The following is a 21,935-nucleotide window of genomic DNA, read 5'->3' as shown; positions in this document are numbered from 1 at the left end:
TGTATTTAATTACTATCTGCATGACTCAAACTCCTTCTAATAATAAGTTTTTTTTTACATTTTAGGATTTAAATATGGAACGATACAACTAACAATTTTCTTTTTGATAAACTTTTAAACAGACGCAAAGAACATTCTAACTAAACCTTTCCTATTTGGCATGAATTACAAACACCCTTGTTCCTCTGTTTTGCACTATAAATTTAACTGAAAACTTTGAAATTCATATTGGAACCTTTCTTTTCAGTTACAAAAGGCATTAAAAGAACAGCAAGACGTCAACGTGCAGCTAAGAAATTACATCGATGGAATTCTTCTTTCCATAGTCGAGAATTACCCACAGCTACTCGAAGTCAAGTATCAGAAACCAGATTTAAAATCATAACGCCAATGTGTCTAAAATATTCTGTAAACTAAAAATTAGAGATGAGCACCTCTCGCCATCTCGTTCTAAATTGTCTCTTTTATGTGTGATAGAATGAGATAGCATAATCATTTTTATCTCGAAATTATTAGCACAGATTATAAAATGTTCAATAATTATGACGTTTTGAACTACAATGCATCTTTTGCTGCTAAAATACGCAACGCAGCGCGTCGCTAAGTTTTAACTAGGCCTTATTAAAATAAAAAACTCCTTATTTCAATAAATACATTAATAGGTATTCTTTGTGAGGAATTAAAATCCATCGCTCTTTATATTTTTTTATATAATATTACTTAATTTATAATTTTAAATCGTTTAAAATGCATTGCATGCGAATTCTAAGTACTTTAGTTACACTAAACATTTCCATTTCAAAATTAACACTGTGATAATGTGAAAAATAATCTATTTTAAATTATATTTATGTTATATTATTATACACAAATATTAATTCATGCGTTTCGGATAAAAATTTCAAGATAATCCTTATGTCTATTAAAATTTAAGATAACCCTTATGTCTATTCGCTCTTGGCCTATACCTAGTGGTACTTAAATTACAATTTTTTTTATTTTCTTGTTTTCACGCAACCAAATTATTTTTTAATTTTTCTTAATATGTTGAATTGAAGAAAAATATTCTATCAATTGTTATACTTAATGGCGTTAACTTTAAATACGAGTGCCACAAAATATCCAAGATATTAAATATATTATTATGAATGTAAATATTGTATAGGTAGATTAGATCCAATTGTATAGAAATATGTTCCTTTTATTATCTCATAGACATGCTTTTATCAGTGCTGTAGGTAATAAAGGAAATTATTTTTTTAGTATTATGTAGATCTGGGAATAAATAAATATATAAAGGCCAGGCCGTCCATAGATTTTATTATAATGTGTTACTACCCTCAATAATTTTAATTCAAGACTGTGGTTGGTAGTAATTTATATCGGTGCAAATTTACTCTTAAAGTTAAGAGTATATAAAAATATTTAATTATTTATGAATGAATTAAAGCCATTATGAATTGTATTCCTAAATTTTATTTCATAGCATACGTTATAGTACCTAAAATAATTTAAAATAGAAATATTATTGTGTATTTTTACAATGATGTATCTAATGTAAGACCGTAGCTTATAGGCATTTGTGTACATTTTGATAATACACCTGTGAAAATAATGAAATTTAATCATATTATATCAAAATAAAACCATTCTAATATAAAACTCAGTCTTTTATTTTCCTTCTTACCTTAAACGAACAAGTACCTATTACGTACATATTATATTTATTTCACTTTTTCCGCTACAAGTTACCACAGAAGAATTACTTCATATATTTTAAAACCACAAAAAACCAATAGTTGTAAATCCCTTAAAAATCGCTCCTAGTTTCCTCTAAATCCGTTGTGTAAATCTGAACATGTCTGTTACGACTCAAGTTATTCGTTTTCTTCTTCCGCATGTTCAGCGTCTTCTTTCTTATTTCGATCCAAATTATTGATGACCCTTTGCACATCTAACCGCAGCATCATGAATTTAGGATCCATGTAACTCTGAAAAAATCGTTGGCATTTATTAACTAAAATACCTATCATAAAAATAAAAAAGAGCGTGTGTGCCGAGCACACGTATCAGAAGAGAAACTTCTTTGGCAAGATTCAAAAATAACAAAATCGTCGCCTTACTCTATGACGTGACGGTATTGCCATGACGAGACCCTTAAATTTTACTCTTAACGCGCCTAAAGAAGTTTCACTTTAAAATTCACGTCATCGATATAACAAACCTTAAAACGACCCGAATCCTGATTCTGATTTTCTTGTCCAATATTATCCATATGATTCCCTGCTAATTCTCTCTCTTCTAAAAACGGTCTTCTCATCAATTGCGACACTTCCATCTCTATGTCATTTATGTTAGAGTTCAAATTGCCATACGTTCTCCTATAATCCCTTGGCATATTATAATCTCTATTCGCATGGATTATTGGCATTATTGGTTCAGGCAAGTACGTCTGATTCGTTCCACGACACAAGGAACACTGTTTATTTTCTAATTCCTTCCTCTCATTATGTAAGGTCAATCTTTCTCTGGATAAAGCGACTTTTTCCTTTGCAATCTGTTTCTCCCTCATATTCAAAGATACTACGTGTTCTTGTATTCTGCGAATTCTGTCTTCGTACTTCTGCTGTATGAAATTTGCTTCGGATGATTTTTTTTCTGCTTGCGATTGTTTCTCGATTGCCGATTTTGCGAGAAGGTCTAAGTCGCGACTCCTGTAGAGAAAAACAAAACATCTTAGGTAGTTACTAGTTTAAAATTTGGTATAATAGTATTCGGAATTACCTATTTTAGACTTGCAAAATATTGAAAGAAATACACGATTATATTTTACCTTCCCATCCTATGACTTCAACAAGTAATACTTAACAATATGTAACAAGTACTAGAGAGTTAAATTAATACATTTAGAAAACACGAAAATTATTCATTTTGTTTTTATATTCAAGTCTGCTTTGACTTTAATATTATGAAAATCATCATACTTGGCCATTATTCTTTGTTCTTCAATGTGAAGTTCTTGTTTTTCAGCGTTTAGTTTCGATCTCTCTTCTGTTACTTCTTGAAGGTGCGCATCTAACTCAGCTTTCGTTTTCTTAGAAAAAATAATTATTAAAAAATTAAATGACTTTAAATACACGATCACCCGATAATATTAAGACAGTATGAAATTACCACACATCTAACCTTTTTCGATCCTTATGTAAACATTATCGTAATCTAGAAGGTTTATTAAATAGATAAAAAAATCTGTAGGATTTCATTTTACCTCAATCTCCAACTTTAGGCTTTGTATCGACGCTTTTTCTTTGGCGACTAACGCAGAATCCTTAAGTGCTTTCGCTTTTTCTTCTTCGATTCGTGCCAATTTATCTTGAAATTCCTTTTGAATTTCTTCTTTTTGCATCTAGAATTTTTCAAATCAGAAAATCTCTTATTCCTGCGTATTTCATCTATACTAATATTATAAAGCTGAAGAGTTTGTTTGTTTGTTTGAACGCGCTAATCTCAGGAACTACTGGTCCAATTTGAAAAATTCTTTCGGTGTTAGATAGCCCATTTATCGAGGAAGGCTATCGGCTATATATCATCACGCTACCAACAGGAGTGCAGCCACGGGGGTGAAACCGCGGAGAGCAGCTATAGAAATATAGCAGCTATATAGAACTTTCAAGATTAATTGGTCAGTTTCACAACTTCAAAGCACACTAATCGGAATATATTATTGAAAAGAAATCATTCCCATTGCCCCACCTACCTTTAATTCTTCATCCTGCTTTTTGAGCACGTTTTTAGCGAACTCAGTTTGTTTACTGAAAGTCGCTTTCTCGAATTCAAACTCCATCTTCTTTTGTCGCAACGATGCCGTTTCTTCCTCCATCATCTTGAAATCAATAAGTATTGAATAAATCAAATTGATAAGTATTAAATAAATCAAATTGATAAGTATTGAATAAATCCAAAAGTAAATATTACTAGTAAATGTATTTTAAAGTTATTAGGTCATCGACATCGACATCGATTCTGGATTTAAGAACAATGCCCGGTTTTTTTCGTCACATTTTAAAACAAACTAAATCAAACCATTCCAGAGTTACAAGTTTTATTCGAAAATAATCTTATTGATATTGGTTCCTACTTACCGTTGTCATCTGCCGAAGCCTTGATTCAAGCATTTTAACAATATCCTTACTCTCTGCTTTATCGCGTTCAAAATCTTCTCGATCTTTCTTTAATTGTTCTATGATATCTGTAGTAAAAATATTTGCAACATAATGATTACGTATATCTTTACATCATATTATATGATGTTTCTGAACCAAGCCATGACCAAATTTTAACTAAAAATTTCCTGGAAACTAAAAATCTCCTTACCATTTATCTGCTTCTCCCTTATTTGCAAACTCTTCACTGCTTCATGTTGAGACTCCTGTACCAATGTTTCCACTTTACCATACAACTGTTCACATTTTATATTATTTTCTTTGACATCAGTTACAAGAGTTTGTAAGTCTGACGAGAATCCTGCCGAATCTTTTATAAGGACTTGTTCTTGTTTTACTGCATTTCTGTAGTTAAAACAAAAAAAATCTAATTAGCTTTTGCTAAGGAAATAAATCTGGATGAAATTTTACGAAAGTTTCATTTATAAATGCATCCCATCCCATGATATTAATTGAGATAAGAAGTAAATGGTGTCCTATGCCGCAAATTGAATTAAGTTTAGTAGCAAGTATCGGAATTTTATCGGCAACTAACATTACGACACATTTTAAAATGTACCTTATATTTTCCATAAGTGCTGCATGATGCTCTTGCAACACTTTCACATTATCCAAATGTTGCTGCCTCAGCATATCATTTTCTGCTTTGTGTCTCTCTGTTAATTCGTGCAAATTATCTTCCGCCATTTTCTTATACAGCTGATGGTGTTCGTCCAACCAACTTATCTTTTCCGAGTAGAATTTTACCAGTTTCTCAGTTTCTTCTTTCATGCGTTCTTCAGCTTGAGTATACGATAGTTCTAGAAAATCTAATTGACGTCTGCAATTGAAAAAAATCTAATTATCGATCTATTTGAATTTCCCAGATACTATTTTGATACTTCCCATAACCCCGATTTTTCCTCAGAGTCCACAATGAAAATAATTATTATAAAACCCGATGTTTTGTATTTACAATGGATTTTTTTTTTAATTATAACTAAGTATGTTCTGAGCATTATTTAGAGAAATCTTAATCTACCTGTACGACGTTTCCATTAGATCAATTTCCTTATCATGATTCTCTTGCAACGATTGTACTAATTGCAATAACTGTTTCTTTTCTCTCGTATAGGGACTTTCTTTGCAACCATCACCTGTTTCAATTTCTTCGTTGACTGTAGCATCATTGTCGTTAGAATTTATTAATAGAGCCTGAAAATTTGCTACGATTACTTATAGGAAAATGGCAACAAGCCGTCTCATCCTAATAAGAATATTAGTATCAAAATAAACTAAATACTCTGGTGACCAAGGTGATACACATTGTTATTTTCTGGTTTTATTTTGCTTATCTATAAATCATTTTATTCTAGACAATGTTGGGACTGCGTAACATCATCATATCTTGTTACTAACCCTTACATTCTGGAGAAGAGCCAAAATCACAGGTTTCTGACTAAGATGTCGTAAAACAAGAGGAATTATAAATAGCGCATACTGTAATCATAAAATTTTTGTCTTGCCACAGAATTAGTAAGTAAATTCGATATATTTTTTCTGTTAGGTTTATTGTAGGTGGTGATATTATACAAACGAAAAAAACCTTTATCCTCTGGTTAATTCTATCCTGGTGTGAGGCGATAATCGCTTGCATCTGTTGCCTGTGTTCGGCTTGTCGGCGTAACATCGCATCTAATTGTTCGTGATGAGCCATTGTTGTTTCGCGTTGAACACGTTGAGTTTCCTTCTGCCGCTCTATTTTGATACACATAATATGATTTTTTTGTAAATAGACTTTCTTTGCGTATAAAAAAGCTAAAAGCTCCAAATACTATTTAAAAAAATATGATCTTTCGCAGTAACAGTGAAGAATTCTTAAAAATATTAAACGTAAAAAATCCTGTTTATTGTTGATGTATGAAAATTCATCATTCGGAAATCGAGGTCATGAATTTCGTATTACAACTTACCTTGCATAGCTGCTAGTTTATCATCCTGTGCCTTTAGTTGTAGTGCTACCATTAACTGTGCCTCCTGTTGTTGCAAACATAAAGCAGCTCCTTCTAGTGTTACGTCATCATTTGAAATCTCTAACGTAGACTTTTGTTCAGGCTTTACAAGTTCTTCTAATTTTCTATCTTTTGATACATAGTCCTCTTTTTGAATTGTATGTGTTTCTGTTTCTGGTACTTTTGTTTCTTCGGTTGATTCAACCGCTGGTTTAGCTTTTTGATCTGTCTTTTTCTTCTTTACACCTCCAGTCAACCAAGAAGGCATATCAGCTTCATCTTCATCGACCACTTCATCTTTATCTTTAAAAATTCCAAGCCAGTCATCAGTAGAACTTTTTGGTTTTACTTGTTTGAGTTTGGTATTTTCAACATCCTTGCTTTCTTTTTTCTGAGAAGTCGAAGGTTTAGAAGTATTATTGGAAACTAAGGTTTGTTTCGATTCGGTTTTTCCCAACAAGGAATCAAAATCCACATCTGAATTCTTAACAGAAGTAGTTGGCTTTTGTTGATTAACTCCTGATGATTTTAAAGAAGGTCCACCCAAAATATCGTCAAGAAGTGACTGAGAACTTTTGCCTTTTTCTGTTTTTATAGATTTCTTGTCTTCTAATAGGTCGTCCAATAAATTCAACTTCTCAACACTTTTACCAGTTATTTTTGTTTTACTTGGAGACCTAGCAAAATTGTCAGGATTGCTATAATCTTTAGTTTGAGGGATAGAATCTTTTGAAAATGTTCGTTTCATCGGTGCTGGGGACGAAATCGTTTTGCTGTTGTTATCTATTTTGAAAGAAGGTTTTCGTGATGCCAAATTTATTTCTTTGTCCTTATTTGAAGGTTCAAAAATATCTTTCACTTCATTAGAAAGATTTTTGGCCGTTTTAGTGGCCTGTGTACCGTCGAGATCAAATAAAGCTTTCTTTTTATCAACGGTTACTGTATCTTTTTTCTTACTTGGTTTTTTCTTTCCCATAATATCATCGTCAAAGAAGCTATCATCACTACCATCACTTAAAATACCGGCTAATGGATCATCGAGGTCAAGACTCATTATGTATATAAAGGTATGAAGACTTGTAAAATAACTTGCAGTTACTTGATCCTATCGAATCCTCCAGCGATTGCGTTTGAAATCAACTAATTACTAAGTATTTGTTTACAAACTTCGGCGCCACGGAAACCATGGAAACGGAATAGCTTTATTAACAGATTATGTGCATGCAGCTATTACATAATTATCATGATAATTATTCAAGTATAAAAATTTTAGGAATATACCGCTTATTTATTTATTTAGTACGCTAATATTTCACATAATTGAATGTATTTTTTTTTTATAATTTAACTTTATTATCTACGTTCTATTTCATTCATTCTTACTTTCTGAACGATTCTTTTGTAGAATGAGACAATGACATGACGGAATGACGATTGGTGTAAAATTTGTTGCTTCACGTCAGCCAGTTATATTTTTAATTTTTTTTTCAAAACAACTCGTTATTGGATTCAATTTATTGGTTACCGAGTAAAAATTTTAGAAATTTATAGCATTTAATTATGGATTATATAAGTGAGTATTAATAAAAACCTTGTAAAATGCATAAGTTTTACAATTCTCGACATATTTGTCCACTTATCGAGGCACAAAAGCAGCCTTTTGTTCTAGAATATTGCTAACTCATCTCGTGTCTTGTTTATTAGCATCAGAAAAAGGAGATACAGCAGAGAACAGGGATCCTAACTCACACGTCGCAAATGGAGCGTCTAAGGCATGTTTAGAAAGCAAAAGCAGTATTGACAATGATAAACCCAGCACAGAGACACCACAAGAAAGCGCCGCATGCACATCAGAGTCCACCGAAGATTTGGAATTATGTGAAATACCAGAACAAGTCGAATTTACTGTAGTTTTTAATAAAATGAAACATGACATCACATTCGCCTACGACGCAACTGTATTAGAATTAAAAGCTCACTTGGAACGAATATGTGGAGTGCCGCAATCAGCTCAAAAATTAATTATAAAAGGAATGGCAAAAGATGATGTGACCCTTCGAAAAGCTGGCGTTGTTAAAGGAGGAAAGGTCATGCTTGTGGGGTCAAAAATGGATGATATTCTGGCTGTGAAAAGTGCACCAAAGGTGAATACTTAGTGTTAATAATAATGTTTTGACTACATCACAACTAACCAAAGATATTTCATCACAATATTTATATTAATGTGTATTTTAGGAAATTCAAGAAGAAAAAAATAGTAGTCAGTCAAGTAAAGAACCGCTTTGTATGCAAAAAATCCATAGGAAAGTTCTGGACAAAGGCATTCCACCAGATGTCATGCCCGGAATAAAAGGTGTAAAGGTAAGTTTGTAAAAATTACTTTATTCTTTGACTATTTATTGTGTTTTAACACACAATATTTGAATATTATCGGAATTAAGCAACTCTTCACCAATTAATTGTATTCGCTTAAATTTAATGGTCTAACATTCTTGTATAATTAAATTAATTCCAAACCTTTAATTATTTTTATATTTAAATGTTTATTTTATACATAGGCTGCTCTTAAACAAAATCTATTTATATTTATTACACATTTACAAACGTTTTTTAATACAGGAGCCCCTACCACCAGTTCCCCTCAGTGGCATGTTAAATAAGCACGGTGGGAAGGTGCGGCTGACATTCAAACCAGAACAGGACCAACTGTGGCTTGGAACCAAGGAGCGAACTGAGAAGCTTGCCATGACATCTATTAAGAGTACTTATAAATTTATATTTAAAAAATTATCAACAGAAAACTCATACTTAATTTATTAATTGATAAATTGACACAGCAACTATGAAAATAAGATGACAAACAATTTTATGAAGTACTAGCGGTCCGCCCCGGCTTCGCCCGTGGTACATGTTGACGTATTCTCTCCATAAGAACCATCCTTGTACTTCATGGAATATTATAAAAAAAGAATTAACGAAATCGGATCAACCGTTCTCGAGTTATGCGCTTACCACATTTTGCGATTCATTTTTATAGTATAGATATATTAGCGATGCAAGTTCCTTAAATAATTTTAGTATTATTATTTCAGGTATTACTTCAGAACCAATAAAGGATCATGAAGAATATCATATTATGGTAAGATATAAAATTATTGAACTAAAGGCTACTAAGTTGTGTATATAATTCTAATAAGAAATTTAATAATAATTGCTAAGTATTTAGAAATACATTTCAATTAAAGAATAAAATATAACCAAGCTTAGGTGATGTAATGTACTATTTAATTTGCAGGGTCTTCAATTAGGACCGACAGAAGCATCTCGCTATTGGGTATATTGGGTGCCCGCGCAGTACATCGAAGCTATCAAAGATGCCGTACTTGGCGTATGGCAATTCTTCTAAATGTCCACATAACTGCCGACTTACTAACAAGCTACTTGGGTAGTTGCAATATTTAAAAAAATCTAAATGTCAAATTTTAACCCTAATAGTCATTATTTTATAACATTGTAATATTACAATACCCATCTGTGGTTGGGGTATAAAGATTAGATACAACGTCAATGATTGTACATTAAACCTAGTGTTTGATTATATTTGCTGTTTCACACAATTATTTTCTTGATTGCCATTTCAGAAATGCTGGATTTCAAATGATCTTGGTTGATATTTGTATGCACTAAACTCAACAGCTGTAACTTGCTATATAGGGAGCCAAGTCATACGTGAGCTTATTATCCCGTTATTTCGATCCTGATCTCTATTTAAATTTACAATATTTATTCAGCAAAGGATTGATTCGAAAGCAAATTCGACTGCTAAATTATTTAATATAATTTTTATTATAAGCTTTGGAAATAATTATTTTATAAATTACATTTAAGTTTTCCTGTCAATCCTTCACTGCAATTTGGATAATAGAGTTAGATAAAATAAAATGTTTCAAATGATCATTTTGTTTTAATCTCAATGAAAAAACATCCTTTATAGTTAAAAAATTGTATTCATGAATACATTATACATCAATAAATAGTCAGACATACAGTCAATAAATAGTCACATATAAAAATATAATGTAATGGCACAATAATTAAAAAACATGTAAAACTTGTAAAATTAAATTATATATAAATAAAGTTGTGTTTTTGGCATTAAGATATGTCTAAATAATACTGATTGTTTGTATAAAAATAAAAAGCTGCAAAAATATTTTTTCAGCCATATTCTGATTGCACTGTTATGGAGAACTGTCCTTTAGGAATACTGGTTTCATGGTACCAGATACGAGTATCCAACAACACTGTAAGGGAAATTAAAGAATTAGCATACATTTTAGATGGCAACATTTTAAAATCATGCATATAATAGGCGTTAGTTAAAAAATAACTCAGTTGACAAGACAGCAACGTCTTGTGAATTGTCATATACTAGACCAGCCCCCCTAGACTTTCTATTAGCGTAAAGTTGAATAGAATTGATTATGAATGTATGAGATTTACGTAATCAATCGTCGTCGTCGTCGTAATCAAACGTCAATCTCATACATTCATAATCTATTCTATTCAACATAACGCTAATAGAAAGCCACTTGTCTAGGGGGGCAGCTTCTTTTATTATCTCTGCCAGGAATTGAATCCAGCTTATAACATTTTCAAGACTTTCAAATTCGAACTTTTTCAATATAACAAATACTATACTATAATATTATAAATGCGAAAGTAACTCTGTCTGTCTGTCTGTTACTCAATCACGCCTTAACTACTGAACCAATTTGCATGAAATTTGGTATAGATATATTTTGATACCCGAGAAAGGACATTAGGCTATGTTTTACCCCGGGACATAGGATAGGTTTTATCCCGGAGATAGCACGGGAACGGGAACTATGCGGGTTTTTCTTTGACTGCGCGGGCGAAGCCGCGGGCGGAAAGCTAGTGTTATATAAATCAGTATGAAAAGCAATAGTTACCAATATCCAAAGGCTCCACATAAAACTTGAACTTATGGCAAACATTCTCACACTCAGGCACTGGTGCAACCGACCACATTTTCATACCCTTGACTTGACCTTGCCACATTAACCTTTCTATGTAATCCAGCTATAACAGAATAAAATAAAATAAAGTTTAAAAACTAAAAGACAAATACAAAATACACTCTAACACTTATTTTGGAGTTACGTGAATTCATGTTAGGTGGTGTCTTCGTCATTAAATCCGGTAAAAAGTGCATTTTGAAGAATGTAATATACTTTGAGAAGCTTATCATTTATTGATAGCAATCTTACAATTATTTATTGAAGATATAAGAATGCAGAACTAATATGTTATTTAAACCAAGGTCTAACAAACAATAGAAGAAAACTACAAAATATTACATTTTCTAATATACTACTGATAATAAGTGTCTATGTCACAGAGTACTTTTAAGCTATTGCATAGCTTCTATCGCGGGCCTTGAGCGCGGGGACCGAATCGAGAAATTCCGTAACGATAAAACCTCACGCTCCCCACTCCAACGGGCTCGGAGGTGTGGCTTGAAGGCATAGCATGCAATAGCTTTACCGCGGCAGTCCCCGAGTGTCACACGTCTTTTTTATTATAATATATTATGTCAGTGTATATATGATAAATCACACTTTAGTTTGATAAAATTTATCACTACTATAATAGTGTAACAATAGCTTAATGAACTTATACATACATGCATAACAGCTCCTATTTCATAGCCCATAAAAATGTGCTCCGTAGCTGGATATTCTGCATCACTAGGCAAGAAGTTGGGTACACTGTAATATTTCCTAAGTTTACGAAGTATTCCTTGGTGACAGTTGCCCCTAAAAAATATAGAAACAACATCATTGATTATAAACAAGAAATATTTGCTTGAATATAATATTTTAATAAGTCTTTATGAATAGCCGTATAGTCTATATATTCTGTTAATAAAAAAATCACAAATATTCTGTTCATTCAAGCTAGAACATTATTTCTTATTAAATACTAGCTGTGCTCAGTGGTTTTACCTGCAGTGCTCTGCTCCTGTTGGTCTTAGAAAGATGATATATAGCCTATTAGCTTTCTTCGATAAATGGGCTATCTAACACCGAAATAATTTTTCAAATCGGACCAGTAGTTCCCGAGATTAGCATGTTCAAACAAACTCTTCAGCTTTATAATATTAGTATAGATAATTCCTAACACACCAATCAAATTTCGTTGTGGATTATTACAAAATTTGTTTATACTAAATAAAACCAAATTAACACTTACCATCCCACATACCAAGGCTTCTGTCCAGGTTCATTGTTAACTCTTTCCTTTGGCATTGAGAAGACTTCCTTCAATGTAAAGAGGTCACTTTTAAAATTTAAAAATTGGCAACCCTCATCCAAACTTTCATAGCTGCCAACTGTGTCTTCATACAGCTTTTTAAATAAATCATAACTGAATTCTTTAACTGCCCTCCAATGGCCAATTGCATTTTTAACTATCATAGGTTTTGATGAATATGCATATTTCTGGAGAAGAATTTTTAAATTTAAATGACAAGAAAAAATAAAACTATAGCGAACAATAAAATCAGATGTCAAGTGATAGTAGGTACCGTTTAGTAGTTCTTTATAAGAAATGTACTTATGTATATATACAGATTTTTAGATGATACAACGATATTTATATACGAAGATTCATAAATATACAATCTTCTATATAAATAACACAATTTTAGCAGTAACTAGACAAACCTGTATCAACTTACATCAAATTTGCTTCTTGTTACATTGTGTAATATAATAGGTTTTGTTACATTAATACAATAACTGCAGTTAGCCAAAGGACGAGTTGCTTCCCACACTAGATAATTGCTTGGTAACAAGCATCGAGCACTTACAAACGTATCTACTGTGAATATACTGAAAACAATCGAGACCAAAAGTGCAAAAACCGCCGATACAATAACTTTAGTATTGTATCGCTTTTTTAATAGCTCTTCCGTATCCTTAAAAATTAATTCATAGTTTTCAATAACACTGAACTTCAGGCCATTTCTTATAGCATTTTGTTGAATGTTTGCGAGTTTGTACTGAAAATTCTCGTACTCCTTATCAGTTGTTTGCATTTTCTTTTCATATTTAATGGTATTTATGTCATGATTTATATAATAATAATTGAGACTGAAATAAACAATTTCTACTTCGAAAACACACAACACAAAGTTTTGGTTTTGACAGGTTTTGACAAAAATAGCAAGAGCGATGACAGTTAGTGATGCTTCGAATCAATATTTAATATGAATAATAAAATCGGTAACTTGTTTAATAGTGCATTGAAATTTTGATTAATTTAACGAGCAGAAGGCTTGCAGAAGGCATATTTTAAATCAAATTCAGAATTATTTAAATATAACTTAACTACTTTATTTAAAATTTCTTTATATTATATGTATCTCGACCGCCGGTGACCGGTCGTGGTGGAAAACCCTGAGGGAGGCCTTTGTCCAGCAGTGGACGTCCCACGGCTGAAACGAATATGTATCTCAATGCTTTATTTTATTTATCTCCACGTACATTTAATCTTTCCTCAACAAATGTTTCTTATAATATATTCTTAATCTAGTTTATTTTCTCAAAAAAATCGGTATTTCTGTTCGCTATTTTATCGATTAAATTATAAAAAAAACGCATGGTTTACGACACTAGCGTCGCTTGACCTGACGCTGTCAACTGAAGTCAACGAACTGTTGAACTTGGCGGTTCCAATTTGTGATAACTAGCTAAAGAACAAAATGCCTCCCAAAAAGCGCGACAAAGACAACGAAACAAACAAAAATACCAAAATAGATCACCTACAAGCGGACCATGAGCTATTTTTGCAAGCATTCGAAAGTAAGTGCTGTTTAGTGAGCTTTTTCATTGAGCTATGCTTAGCCTTAATTTGCACACAACAGAAGTTAACAAAACTATTTTAAATTTCAGAGCCAACACAAATTTACAGGTTTTTACGAACTCGTAACATGTTATCGGTATGTATTTTATCCTCAGTGAAGTTGTTATAATTAAATTGGCCTTGTTTATGAAGCATTGATTTATTTTTACAGCCAATATTTCTAAATAGAACGCTATCGTATATGAAAAGAAGGATGTCTCGGAGTAATAAAAGTCGTGTAGGTTTTAAAGTAGATTCGTTGTTAGAAAAAATTACACAGAAGAAAAGTACTGACTTACAACCAAACAGCCTTGGGGGTTACATGACATTAACTTTCCTAGGATTTTATGACAAGAGCTTAGATGATTCAAGAGATTACCAAGTGAAAGTAGAAACTTTATTATTAAAGATCTGCCATAAGAAAAGGAAAGAAAGCTCATCAGCCATTGTTGAAGTTTCAGTAAGTAGAACATACAACTATAGAATTATTGCAAATTGTATTTCTATTTAATGAAAAATGAAGCTACTATTTCTGTGACATCTGACATGAAATAGTTTCTCACTGATAAATGTGTAATTTTTCCATGAAACTGGAAATCAAGATTTCATTTTTTTAAATTAACTAATTTGAAGGCTTGCTACTCTACAAATTATTATTTTTTGTATTTGTAGCAGTAATAGATTAAATCTTTTATACATTTTATATGCAACATTCTAATCCTCTTTGTATCAAACCAATATTTATTTTCAATATTCCCAATCAAGGTTGGCAGTTGTTCTGTGCCTCTAAATCCTTCATCATCAGAGCCTCCAGCGATGGCATCTGCAGTGAGCATAGCGAGCGATACATTCAGTCCATCCCAGGGTCCAAATGTCAAGTCATACATGCTCATGCTAAGAGTAACGATAACTAAGTCAACAAGTAACACTAATGGGACAGCTAATACCACAGAAATAACCAATGGGGATAGTGATGGTAAGTATACTTGTTTTATACTATTCTTTATAACATATGCAATTATATTCTCATAAAATGTAACTATAGCATATATTCTACTACAGTAAAAAGGCCAACAAAATTGTCATATCTGTTTTAATATAATTATGTTAAATTCTTGATTGTTAACCCAATAATGTGAGTTCATTAAAGCTGTTACTCTAGTGGAAATATTTGGTGGAGAAATGTTAATGGACTTCAAAGAGATTATTCATTAAAAGCCCACTTAGCACATTCACACCCAATAGAAGGATATCAAACATCTTTTGAACAAAATGCTATGAAAATTTGACTAAAAACAAAGACTCAGGCTATTCCATTTTTTTGTCATGATGACCAGTTGGAGATCAGAAACTGCACCTGCATTTATAACAAGATATTTTATACAGGGTGTTTATAACTTATCAAATTCCCATATTATATGTACATTTAATATTTAATATTACATATATTACATACATTTAATATTTAACACATAAATTATGTTTCCAGAACCACTCACAAAGCGCATAAAGTCCTCTGACATAAACTCAAGTCCAACAGATAATAAATGGAGCAAGCTCTATGGAAGTGAATTGATTGTCTATGACAAGCACAATAGATGCCTTCTTACAAATGGGGAATATGATTTGGTCTTACATGATGCTACACCAGGAGGCAGGAGTGCGACTATAGCTAGATCACCGCATAAGGCTTTAATGGCCCAATGGGAAACTATACCTAATGTAAGTAATATCACTACATAGTATAAAACAAAGTCGCTTTTTCTGTCCCTATGTCCCTATGTATGCTTAAATCTTTAAAACTACGCAACATATTTTGATGCGGTTTTTTGTAATAGAGTGATTCAAGAGGGAGGTTTTAGTATATAATTTATTAGGTTTTAGAGAAAGCGGACGAAGCCGCGGGCGGAAAGCTAGTTTATAAATAAAGCATGAGTTTATAAGTAAGATTTTGGTAACTGTAAAAAGGAAAAATTGGCAAGTATCAGTTTAATAAAGTACTCAGTTTAGTTGGTAACAAAAATAACAGTTGCCTCTAATTTATATAAGAAATCTAGTAACTAGTAAGTATTAACTTTTTGGATAAGTTTCAAAAATATGAAGAGTATTTTTATTGTATCTATTATTGTCTTTCATTAAGCATGGGTCAATGTTTTCGGCCTGTAGTGGCATTCATGTAACTTGGCATGCTAAATTGAATTGGCTGAACAATAAAGTATATTTTCAATTGATGTCACTCACAGAAGGTGGTCACCACAGGCCAAAAACAACAACCAATGTTTAATGAAAGACCCTCATAAAAAATTACAATATCAAAGTAAAGAAATTAAAACTTACTAATTGTCATTAGATAGTTACAAAAAAGTTCAATGCAATTGTTTAACAAATCTCAGTATAAATTCTTAAAAATACAGATAACCCATATTGCACATTTATTACAGGAAAATGAATTGCACTCGGAAACAAATCCGTTTGACATATTCAAAGTCAGACCGCTATTAAAACTCAAGCTGAGTTGGAGTCAAGAACCCACAAACGGACTAGTGAATAGACCAAAATTGTACCAAGCTAATGAGACTAATGGAATTAAGAAGGAATCCAATACAAGCAAAGATAGAATATCAACAAGTAAATGTGGTGCTAGTGATAATAAGACAAGTACGATTAACATATTAATATTTTCTTTATTGCTAAAATTGTTTCACCTATTGTGTACTTTCAAATAACTGTGGCATCTATATCTTGGCTATAAAATACTTGTTAACTAATCTAATGCCTAATAAAAATCATAATCCATACAATTCTTTCCAATAATGTAATGCAAAATGGTTTCAAAGAATTATCACCTGTAAAATAAATTTTAAAGATATTGATACTGTTAATTAAACTTAATATCCTTGGAATACAGATCAAAATATTGTCATTCCACACATACATATATTTGTTTAATTGCATCTTCTAATGTATATACTCTGCTAAAAAAATCCATTTATATTTCCTAGATGATAAAATAAAATCGGAAACAAGTGAAGGCGAAAGCAAGAGACAACAGATTATCTACCAGTTCCTATACAACAACAACTCAAGACAACAGACAGAGGCGTGCGATGATTTACATTGCCCCTGGTGTTCATTGGATTGTGGGACTCTGTACTCGCTGTTGAAACACCTGAAACTGTGCCATTCGAGATTCAACTTTACATACTTTGTGAGTAGTGCTGTTTTTGGTTAATATGTGTTTTCATGAAAAAAAAAATTTGCAGTACTTTGATAGTTTAAAAGTATTATTATGTAGTTTTAAAAGCTTAATTTGTTGTGCAATCCTTGCGAAATTGGTAATTTTTTTATTTAATCTTAAATAATTAATATCCAAACAGAATAATATTTACAGTAAATAAAGATAAAAAGAAATGGTTTTTTATCCTTTTTCATATCATGCCATGTGATTACGCATACGAAAATAAATTTTGTCACAGGGAAAATATATGCTTTATAATCATGACTCATCTTATGTTCCCGTTTCTGTTACATTTTTATTTATCGTAATTTTATCTTAGTTCGATTCTTATGACCGACTATTTCGCGACATCAATCACAATCTTCGGTAGTATAGTGGTCAGTATCCCCGCCTGTCACGCGGGAGACCGGGGTTCGATTCCCCGCCGGAGAGAACTCTTTTTTTCTTTTTATTTAGTGTTATTTTAAATTTATAACGAATTTATTTATTTTATAACACTTTATTTGGAAATTTTTGAAGTGATTTTTTTTCTTGTAACAAGTAGCTATACATTTTTTGATCATTAATATAAATTTTTATTTATGGGCTATTTATTATAGTGCCTCGTATTTTTAATAAATTTTATATAAATTGCAGTGCAGAATTGATTTCTAAATAAAATTTATTATTGTAATTATAGACGCATTAAAGCTTGTTGTCAATGTTATGTGAAATTCAGGCATGTCTTATTGCAATAATTATTGAAGTGAAACTTCTTTATCGGGGTTGGAAAAAAATTTAGTGTAACATTTTTTCGTTACGCGTGACATTTTTCCGTTACGCGCCGTCTTTTTCTTATTTCTACAACGCGTGATTCGACGTATTTCTGTAAAGTTGAATATAGTAAATTATTTTTTGAAAAATAAGGTCATAAAGAAGTTTCACTTCTTACGTGTGTACACTAGTACACGTACACATTTTTTTTTATCTTATTACAATTCTGTAACCGCACCAAATAATCTGTTATATTCCTAACATCAATACATGTTTGTAATTTTAATTTTTAATCTACAGCCGATCCCCGGCGGTGCACGCATCGACGTATCAATAAACGAGCTTTACGACGGTTCCTACACGGGTTCCCCTCACGATCTCATAGCGTCCCAGGGCCGTTCCTCAGCCAGTGGGCCCCGCGCGGGCCCCACACGTAGGGCCTCACTCACACACCTGCTGATTTGGAGGCCCAGGGCCAGAAGACGCCAAACAAGACATAGCTTGGCTGAGTTCTTGGAACTCGATGATAATGATATACTGGATGCGCAAAGACCGTATATTACGGGGCATAATCGGTAAGTTTTTTTGTGTAGGTAGTTGAAAAGACGTATCAATCACGTTCTATACGATGACTCTGTATTATCTGTATTTGGAGATGGCTGTTTTGTCGTGAATGGAGAGATTCTATTTTAGAATAAAAATCCTCTGTAAAGTAAAAATGTTAAAATACCTAATACAATGGATTTTTGCATCTTTCTAATATTTACAATTTACAATAAATTTAATTTACCTTTACAATTACTTCAATGACATGTTTGCTTTTAATTACAGTTTATATCACCACACAATAACATGCCTGCCCGTGTATCCCAATGAATTAGACATAGACTCGGAAAACGAAACAGACCCACTATGGCTCCAACAAAAAACCATGATGATGATAGATGAGTTCACGGACGTTAACGAAGGCGAGAAAGAACTCATGAAAATGTGGAACCTACACGTCATGAAGTACAACTATGTAGGCGACTGCCAGATACCGCTCGCCTGCCAAATGTTCCTACAAATGAAGGGAAAGGAACTCCTAGAAAAGAACCTCTATAGAAATTTTATACTCCACATGAGTTCGTTGCACGATTTCGGTCTGATAAGCTCGGTGGCGTTGTATCAGACGGTTCAGATGCTCAACCAAATGCTCGCCGATAACGCGGAAGCCAAAGAAAAGATGAGGGAGTCGTTGAAAGCGCAGCGGGAACATTGGAACGCGGTGGGAAAGTTCCAACAACCAGTGATCATAGAACAAAAACCGCAAACTAGCACTGCCAAGTTAAATGTAGACGCTTCACCGTCAGTGCGAAGGAAAACTTCGAACCTGCAAAATGCCAATAGAATGGCTAGTACTTCTTCTAATTTCAAGTCGGCAAGTCCGGCTCCCAATGGAGAGAGCAAACGGAAAATGTCCTCCGGAAGCATACAGAGCAGGAAACGGTCCTCTATATCGGAGAGAAAAAGCTCCGTATAGCGAAAACTCAGCCTTTGATCAAAGGACTGGCCCTTTTGAGGCTCTAGTGCAACTTCACGCGATAATTTATTTCCAGTGATCTGTTTGTGATTAAAAAATTCATCGATTACGTCAAAATTATAGATGCTTTTTTATTGCCCGATTGTGTTATATTTAAGTAGTCCATTAAATGGATGGCAATAGTTAAGTTTGCTAAATTATAGTACGTATTTCTATCTTCTCTCGATCGTGGATCTCTCGCTCATTATATTATTTGATACTTTGAAGCAATAACATTGTATTTTTTTTATTTCACTTCGTCGGCGAAAGTATGGCTGTTATTACAATTGTTACTAGAGTACAGTTGGATTTTATAAATCAATAACAGTGTTCCGCTCAAGTGAAATGCAATTACAGATCCATTCAATAGACTGATCGAAGACTTGCATTAAATATTTTAAAAGTATTTAGTTTTCAATAAAAGTCAATTTTACAGAAATAGTCGAAGAAATGTTTGAATTTAGATGAAATTCGTAGGAAAATGGAGTAGATAATTTTGTGCGATCGTAATAAGTTTTAATATTGTAATGTATGTCAGTGTTTAGGTGAATTGAATGTGATGCAGTTGCGTAGCTATAGGTCTACCAATGTATTTATTAGTCAAGGGGCAAATAAAAATTATCCAAATGCACTTAAAAATCATGTTTTTATGCGTATATGCAATATGCAGGAACGCACTGAAGCGTAAATAGCTTGAAGGATTGCTTGCCTAAAGTGTAGAAGAGATACTGGGTAGAAATTAAAAAAAAATACAATGGTATTACCATGTATTGGATACAATAAAATTCTAAATCTATCAAATGGGATATTGATAATTTTTAGGGGAATTTATTATATTTCAATTTCCCGCCGAATATCTATAAGGGATATCAAAATTGTTAAAATGAAATTTTGTGTTCAAGAATCTAGAATATTTTTGCATGAAAATATTGTAAATAATTGTAGTATTGTATTGAAATTATACAAGTTAATCTTGCCTATAATCGTATAGTTATCTAAACATTTATATATGTACTTCTATATGCACATTATATACTTAGCTATAGCTACGCATCTGTTGTGGTAAATAGAAAACAATGCTCGAATTATGAAACTAAAACGTATTCAGCATTTTACCCTTATAACTAATTAAGTAAATGTTTTGCTGTTTGTAATATGCATTGATATAGTATGTGAGAGTGAATAAATCGTAAATTAGATCGTATTCCTTTGAGAATAAAGTTGAATTTGTCTTATTTTAGGCAACGTGGTTTATTAAACAAGCTGGTTTTGAAATCTTAAAGTCATTAGGTTAATACTATATCAATGAATTCAAAGTGAAAAGGAGAAATTATTTGTGAAATTGGAATTGATGCGTAATTTCAATTCAAATTGTTGAAAATAGACGATGACGACAATATAAAGTGTACTAAATCAATGTTTTAACCGAATGTAATTAATGTTCAATAAAATAACATTACTTAGTATTATCGAGATGTGATTCGACCTCGCGCAATAATATTAAATCTACTGCAGTTTATCATGATTCGTTGTATAAGATTTTTTAGAATCATAGTCTATTTTTAGCTTAGAATATCCAGAACGTAGTCCCCGAGTCATAACCAGAATACGACAAGACTGCAATATTCATTGCCTTACAATTCTCAAAGATTCTGATATTAGCATAAGGATTAATAATAACACTTTACACTTTTACCCACACGACGCGAACATAGGATATATGTATCCTAAGTATTGATTATTTTTCCATCAATTTTGTTATTTTTTGTATTGTTCCATTATAAGTAATGTTCGATAATGATTTGTACTTATAAATGAAATATTAAATGATTATTTTGAACTAATCTTGTTTTTATTTATTTATTATCTTAATTATTTATTGCACGCACAAAATAAATAGAGATAGGTACATAAAGAACAGATAAGAGAAAAATAATATGTACAAACGGTGGCCTTATCGCTAGGTAGCGATCTCTTCCAGGCTTCCAGATTTTTATGTCTTTACTTGGATAGTCTAATTACCGTGTTTCAAATTAGTCCAAAGTGACGAACAAACCAAATGCTGGGTTAGAAAATACCTAAATAAATTCGCCTTCTGAAACTATGTTTGCGTTTGCAAGTAATGTTTTGTACTATGCGCTACACGACAGTCTCAAACAAACGGGAACCTCAGTGTAGTACTACCCCTACTTTATAGCATAGAAGGAAATATTTTCATAAAAACTTACAACCGTGGCTAA

The 21,935-nt window shown here is 32.2% G+C and overlaps 5 protein-coding genes and 1 non-coding gene across 6 annotated transcripts in view; 4 read left to right on the top strand and 2 right to left on the bottom strand.

The window, feature by feature from the left end:
* nuf (rab11 family-interacting protein nuf) overlaps positions 1-1,662 on the top strand; it is a 57,454-nt gene extending 55,792 nt beyond the window's left edge. Inside the window, exon 13 of the mRNA XM_090107630.1 lies at positions 248-1,662. Coding sequence (XP_089963756.1) covers positions 248-385 — 138 coding nt within the window. The 3' untranslated portion in view covers positions 386-1,662. The remainder of the gene's footprint in view (positions 1-247) is intronic.
* Positions 1,663-1,877: 215 nt separating this feature from the next.
* On the bottom strand, positions 1,878-7,268 carry LOC149903889 (uncharacterized). The gene is made up of 11 exons (XM_090108190.1): positions 6,176-7,268; positions 5,809-5,960; positions 5,245-5,417; positions 4,783-5,043; positions 4,375-4,568; positions 4,143-4,249; positions 3,758-3,883; positions 3,269-3,406; positions 2,985-3,094; positions 2,225-2,714; positions 1,878-1,991 (listed from the first exon to the last, which is right to left on the bottom strand). The coding sequence occupies exons 1-11, from the start codon at positions 7,266-7,268 to the stop codon at positions 1,878-1,880; spliced, it is 2,958 nt and encodes a 985-aa protein (XP_089964316.1).
* A 368-nt stretch (positions 7,269-7,636) lies between these two features.
* Positions 7,637-10,168, top strand: LOC149903888 (ubiquitin domain-containing protein UBFD1-like). Its single transcript, XM_090108292.1, has 6 exons — positions 7,637-7,787; positions 7,919-8,358; positions 8,450-8,575; positions 8,834-8,975; positions 9,307-9,353; positions 9,510-10,168. The coding sequence occupies exons 1-6, from the start codon at positions 7,775-7,777 to the stop codon at positions 9,618-9,620; spliced, it is 879 nt and encodes a 292-aa protein (XP_089964418.1). The 5' UTR covers positions 7,637-7,774; the 3' UTR covers positions 9,621-10,168.
* A 140-nt stretch (positions 10,169-10,308) lies between these two features.
* Positions 10,309-13,440, bottom strand: LOC149903887 (uncharacterized). Its single transcript, XM_090108291.1, has 5 exons — positions 12,978-13,440; positions 12,491-12,738; positions 11,922-12,054; positions 11,188-11,317; positions 10,309-10,518 (listed from the first exon to the last, which is right to left on the bottom strand). The coding sequence occupies exons 1-5, from the start codon at positions 13,335-13,337 to the stop codon at positions 10,433-10,435; spliced, it is 957 nt and encodes a 318-aa protein (XP_089964417.1). The 5' UTR covers positions 13,338-13,440; the 3' UTR covers positions 10,309-10,432.
* Positions 13,441-13,947: 507 nt separating this feature from the next.
* Su(z)12 (Polycomb protein Su(z)12) lies at positions 13,948-21,539 on the top strand. Its single transcript, XM_090107876.1, has 9 exons — positions 13,948-14,103; positions 14,194-14,240; positions 14,316-14,603; positions 14,909-15,119; positions 15,633-15,865; positions 16,585-16,801; positions 17,146-17,351; positions 18,435-18,709; positions 18,966-21,539. The coding sequence occupies exons 1-9, from the start codon at positions 14,004-14,006 to the stop codon at positions 19,654-19,656; spliced, it is 2,268 nt and encodes a 755-aa protein (XP_089964002.1). The 5' UTR covers positions 13,948-14,003; the 3' UTR covers positions 19,657-21,539.
* Positions 17,742-17,813, top strand: TRNAD-GUC (transfer RNA aspartic acid (anticodon GUC)). The gene has a single exon. It is a non-coding gene; the product is annotated as a tRNA-Asp (tRNA).
* Positions 21,540-21,935: the final 396 nt, after the last annotated feature.

The sequence above is a fragment of the Colias eurytheme genome, chromosome 12 (assembly GCF_061535395.1).
Source record: "Colias eurytheme isolate Ceu_HAF_F1 chromosome 12, ilColEury1 Martin Lab GWU primary, whole genome shotgun sequence".
Lineage (NCBI taxonomy): Eukaryota > Metazoa > Arthropoda > Insecta > Lepidoptera > Pieridae > Colias > Colias eurytheme.
Note: the sequence above shows the minus strand (reverse complement) of the source record. Positions and strands in the feature narration are given on the sequence as shown.

What these genes read in the sequence shown, in the direction of transcription:
- LOC149903889 (XM_090108190.1), bottom strand. Translation starts at nt 7,268, where the DNA reads ATGAGTCTTGACCTCGATGATCCATTAGCCGGTATTTTAAGTGATGGT. An exon ending in GAATTAACCAGAGGATAAAG is followed by an intron (nt 5,418 to 5,808) that starts GTTTTTTTCGTT and finishes GCAAATTTTCAG; the next exon opens with GCTCTATTAATAAATTCTAA. An exon ending in CTAATGGAAACGTCGTACAG is followed by an intron (nt 5,044 to 5,244) that starts GTAGATTAAGAT and finishes TTTCAATTGCAG; the next exon opens with ACGTCAATTAGATTTTCTAG.
- LOC149903888 (XM_090108292.1), top strand. An exon ending in TGCCATGACATCTATTAAGA is followed by an intron (nt 8,976 to 9,306) that starts GTACTTATAAAT and finishes TTATTATTTCAG; the next exon opens with GTATTACTTCAGAACCAATA. An exon ending in ATGAAGAATATCATATTATG is followed by an intron (nt 9,354 to 9,509) that starts GTAAGATATAAA and finishes TTTAATTTGCAG; the next exon opens with GGTCTTCAATTAGGACCGAC.
- LOC149903887 (XM_090108291.1), bottom strand. Translation starts at nt 13,337, where the DNA reads ATGCAAACAACTGATAAGGAGTACGAGAATTTTCAGTACAAACTCGCA. An exon ending in TAACAAGAAGCAAATTTGAT is followed by an intron (nt 12,739 to 12,977) that starts GTAAGTTGATAC and finishes ATTCTTCTCCAG; the next exon opens with AAATATGCATATTCATCAAA. An exon ending in TGTGGAGCCTTTGGATATTG is followed by an intron (nt 10,519 to 11,187) that starts GTAACTATTGCT and finishes TTTCCCTTACAG; the next exon opens with TGTTGTTGGATACTCGTATC.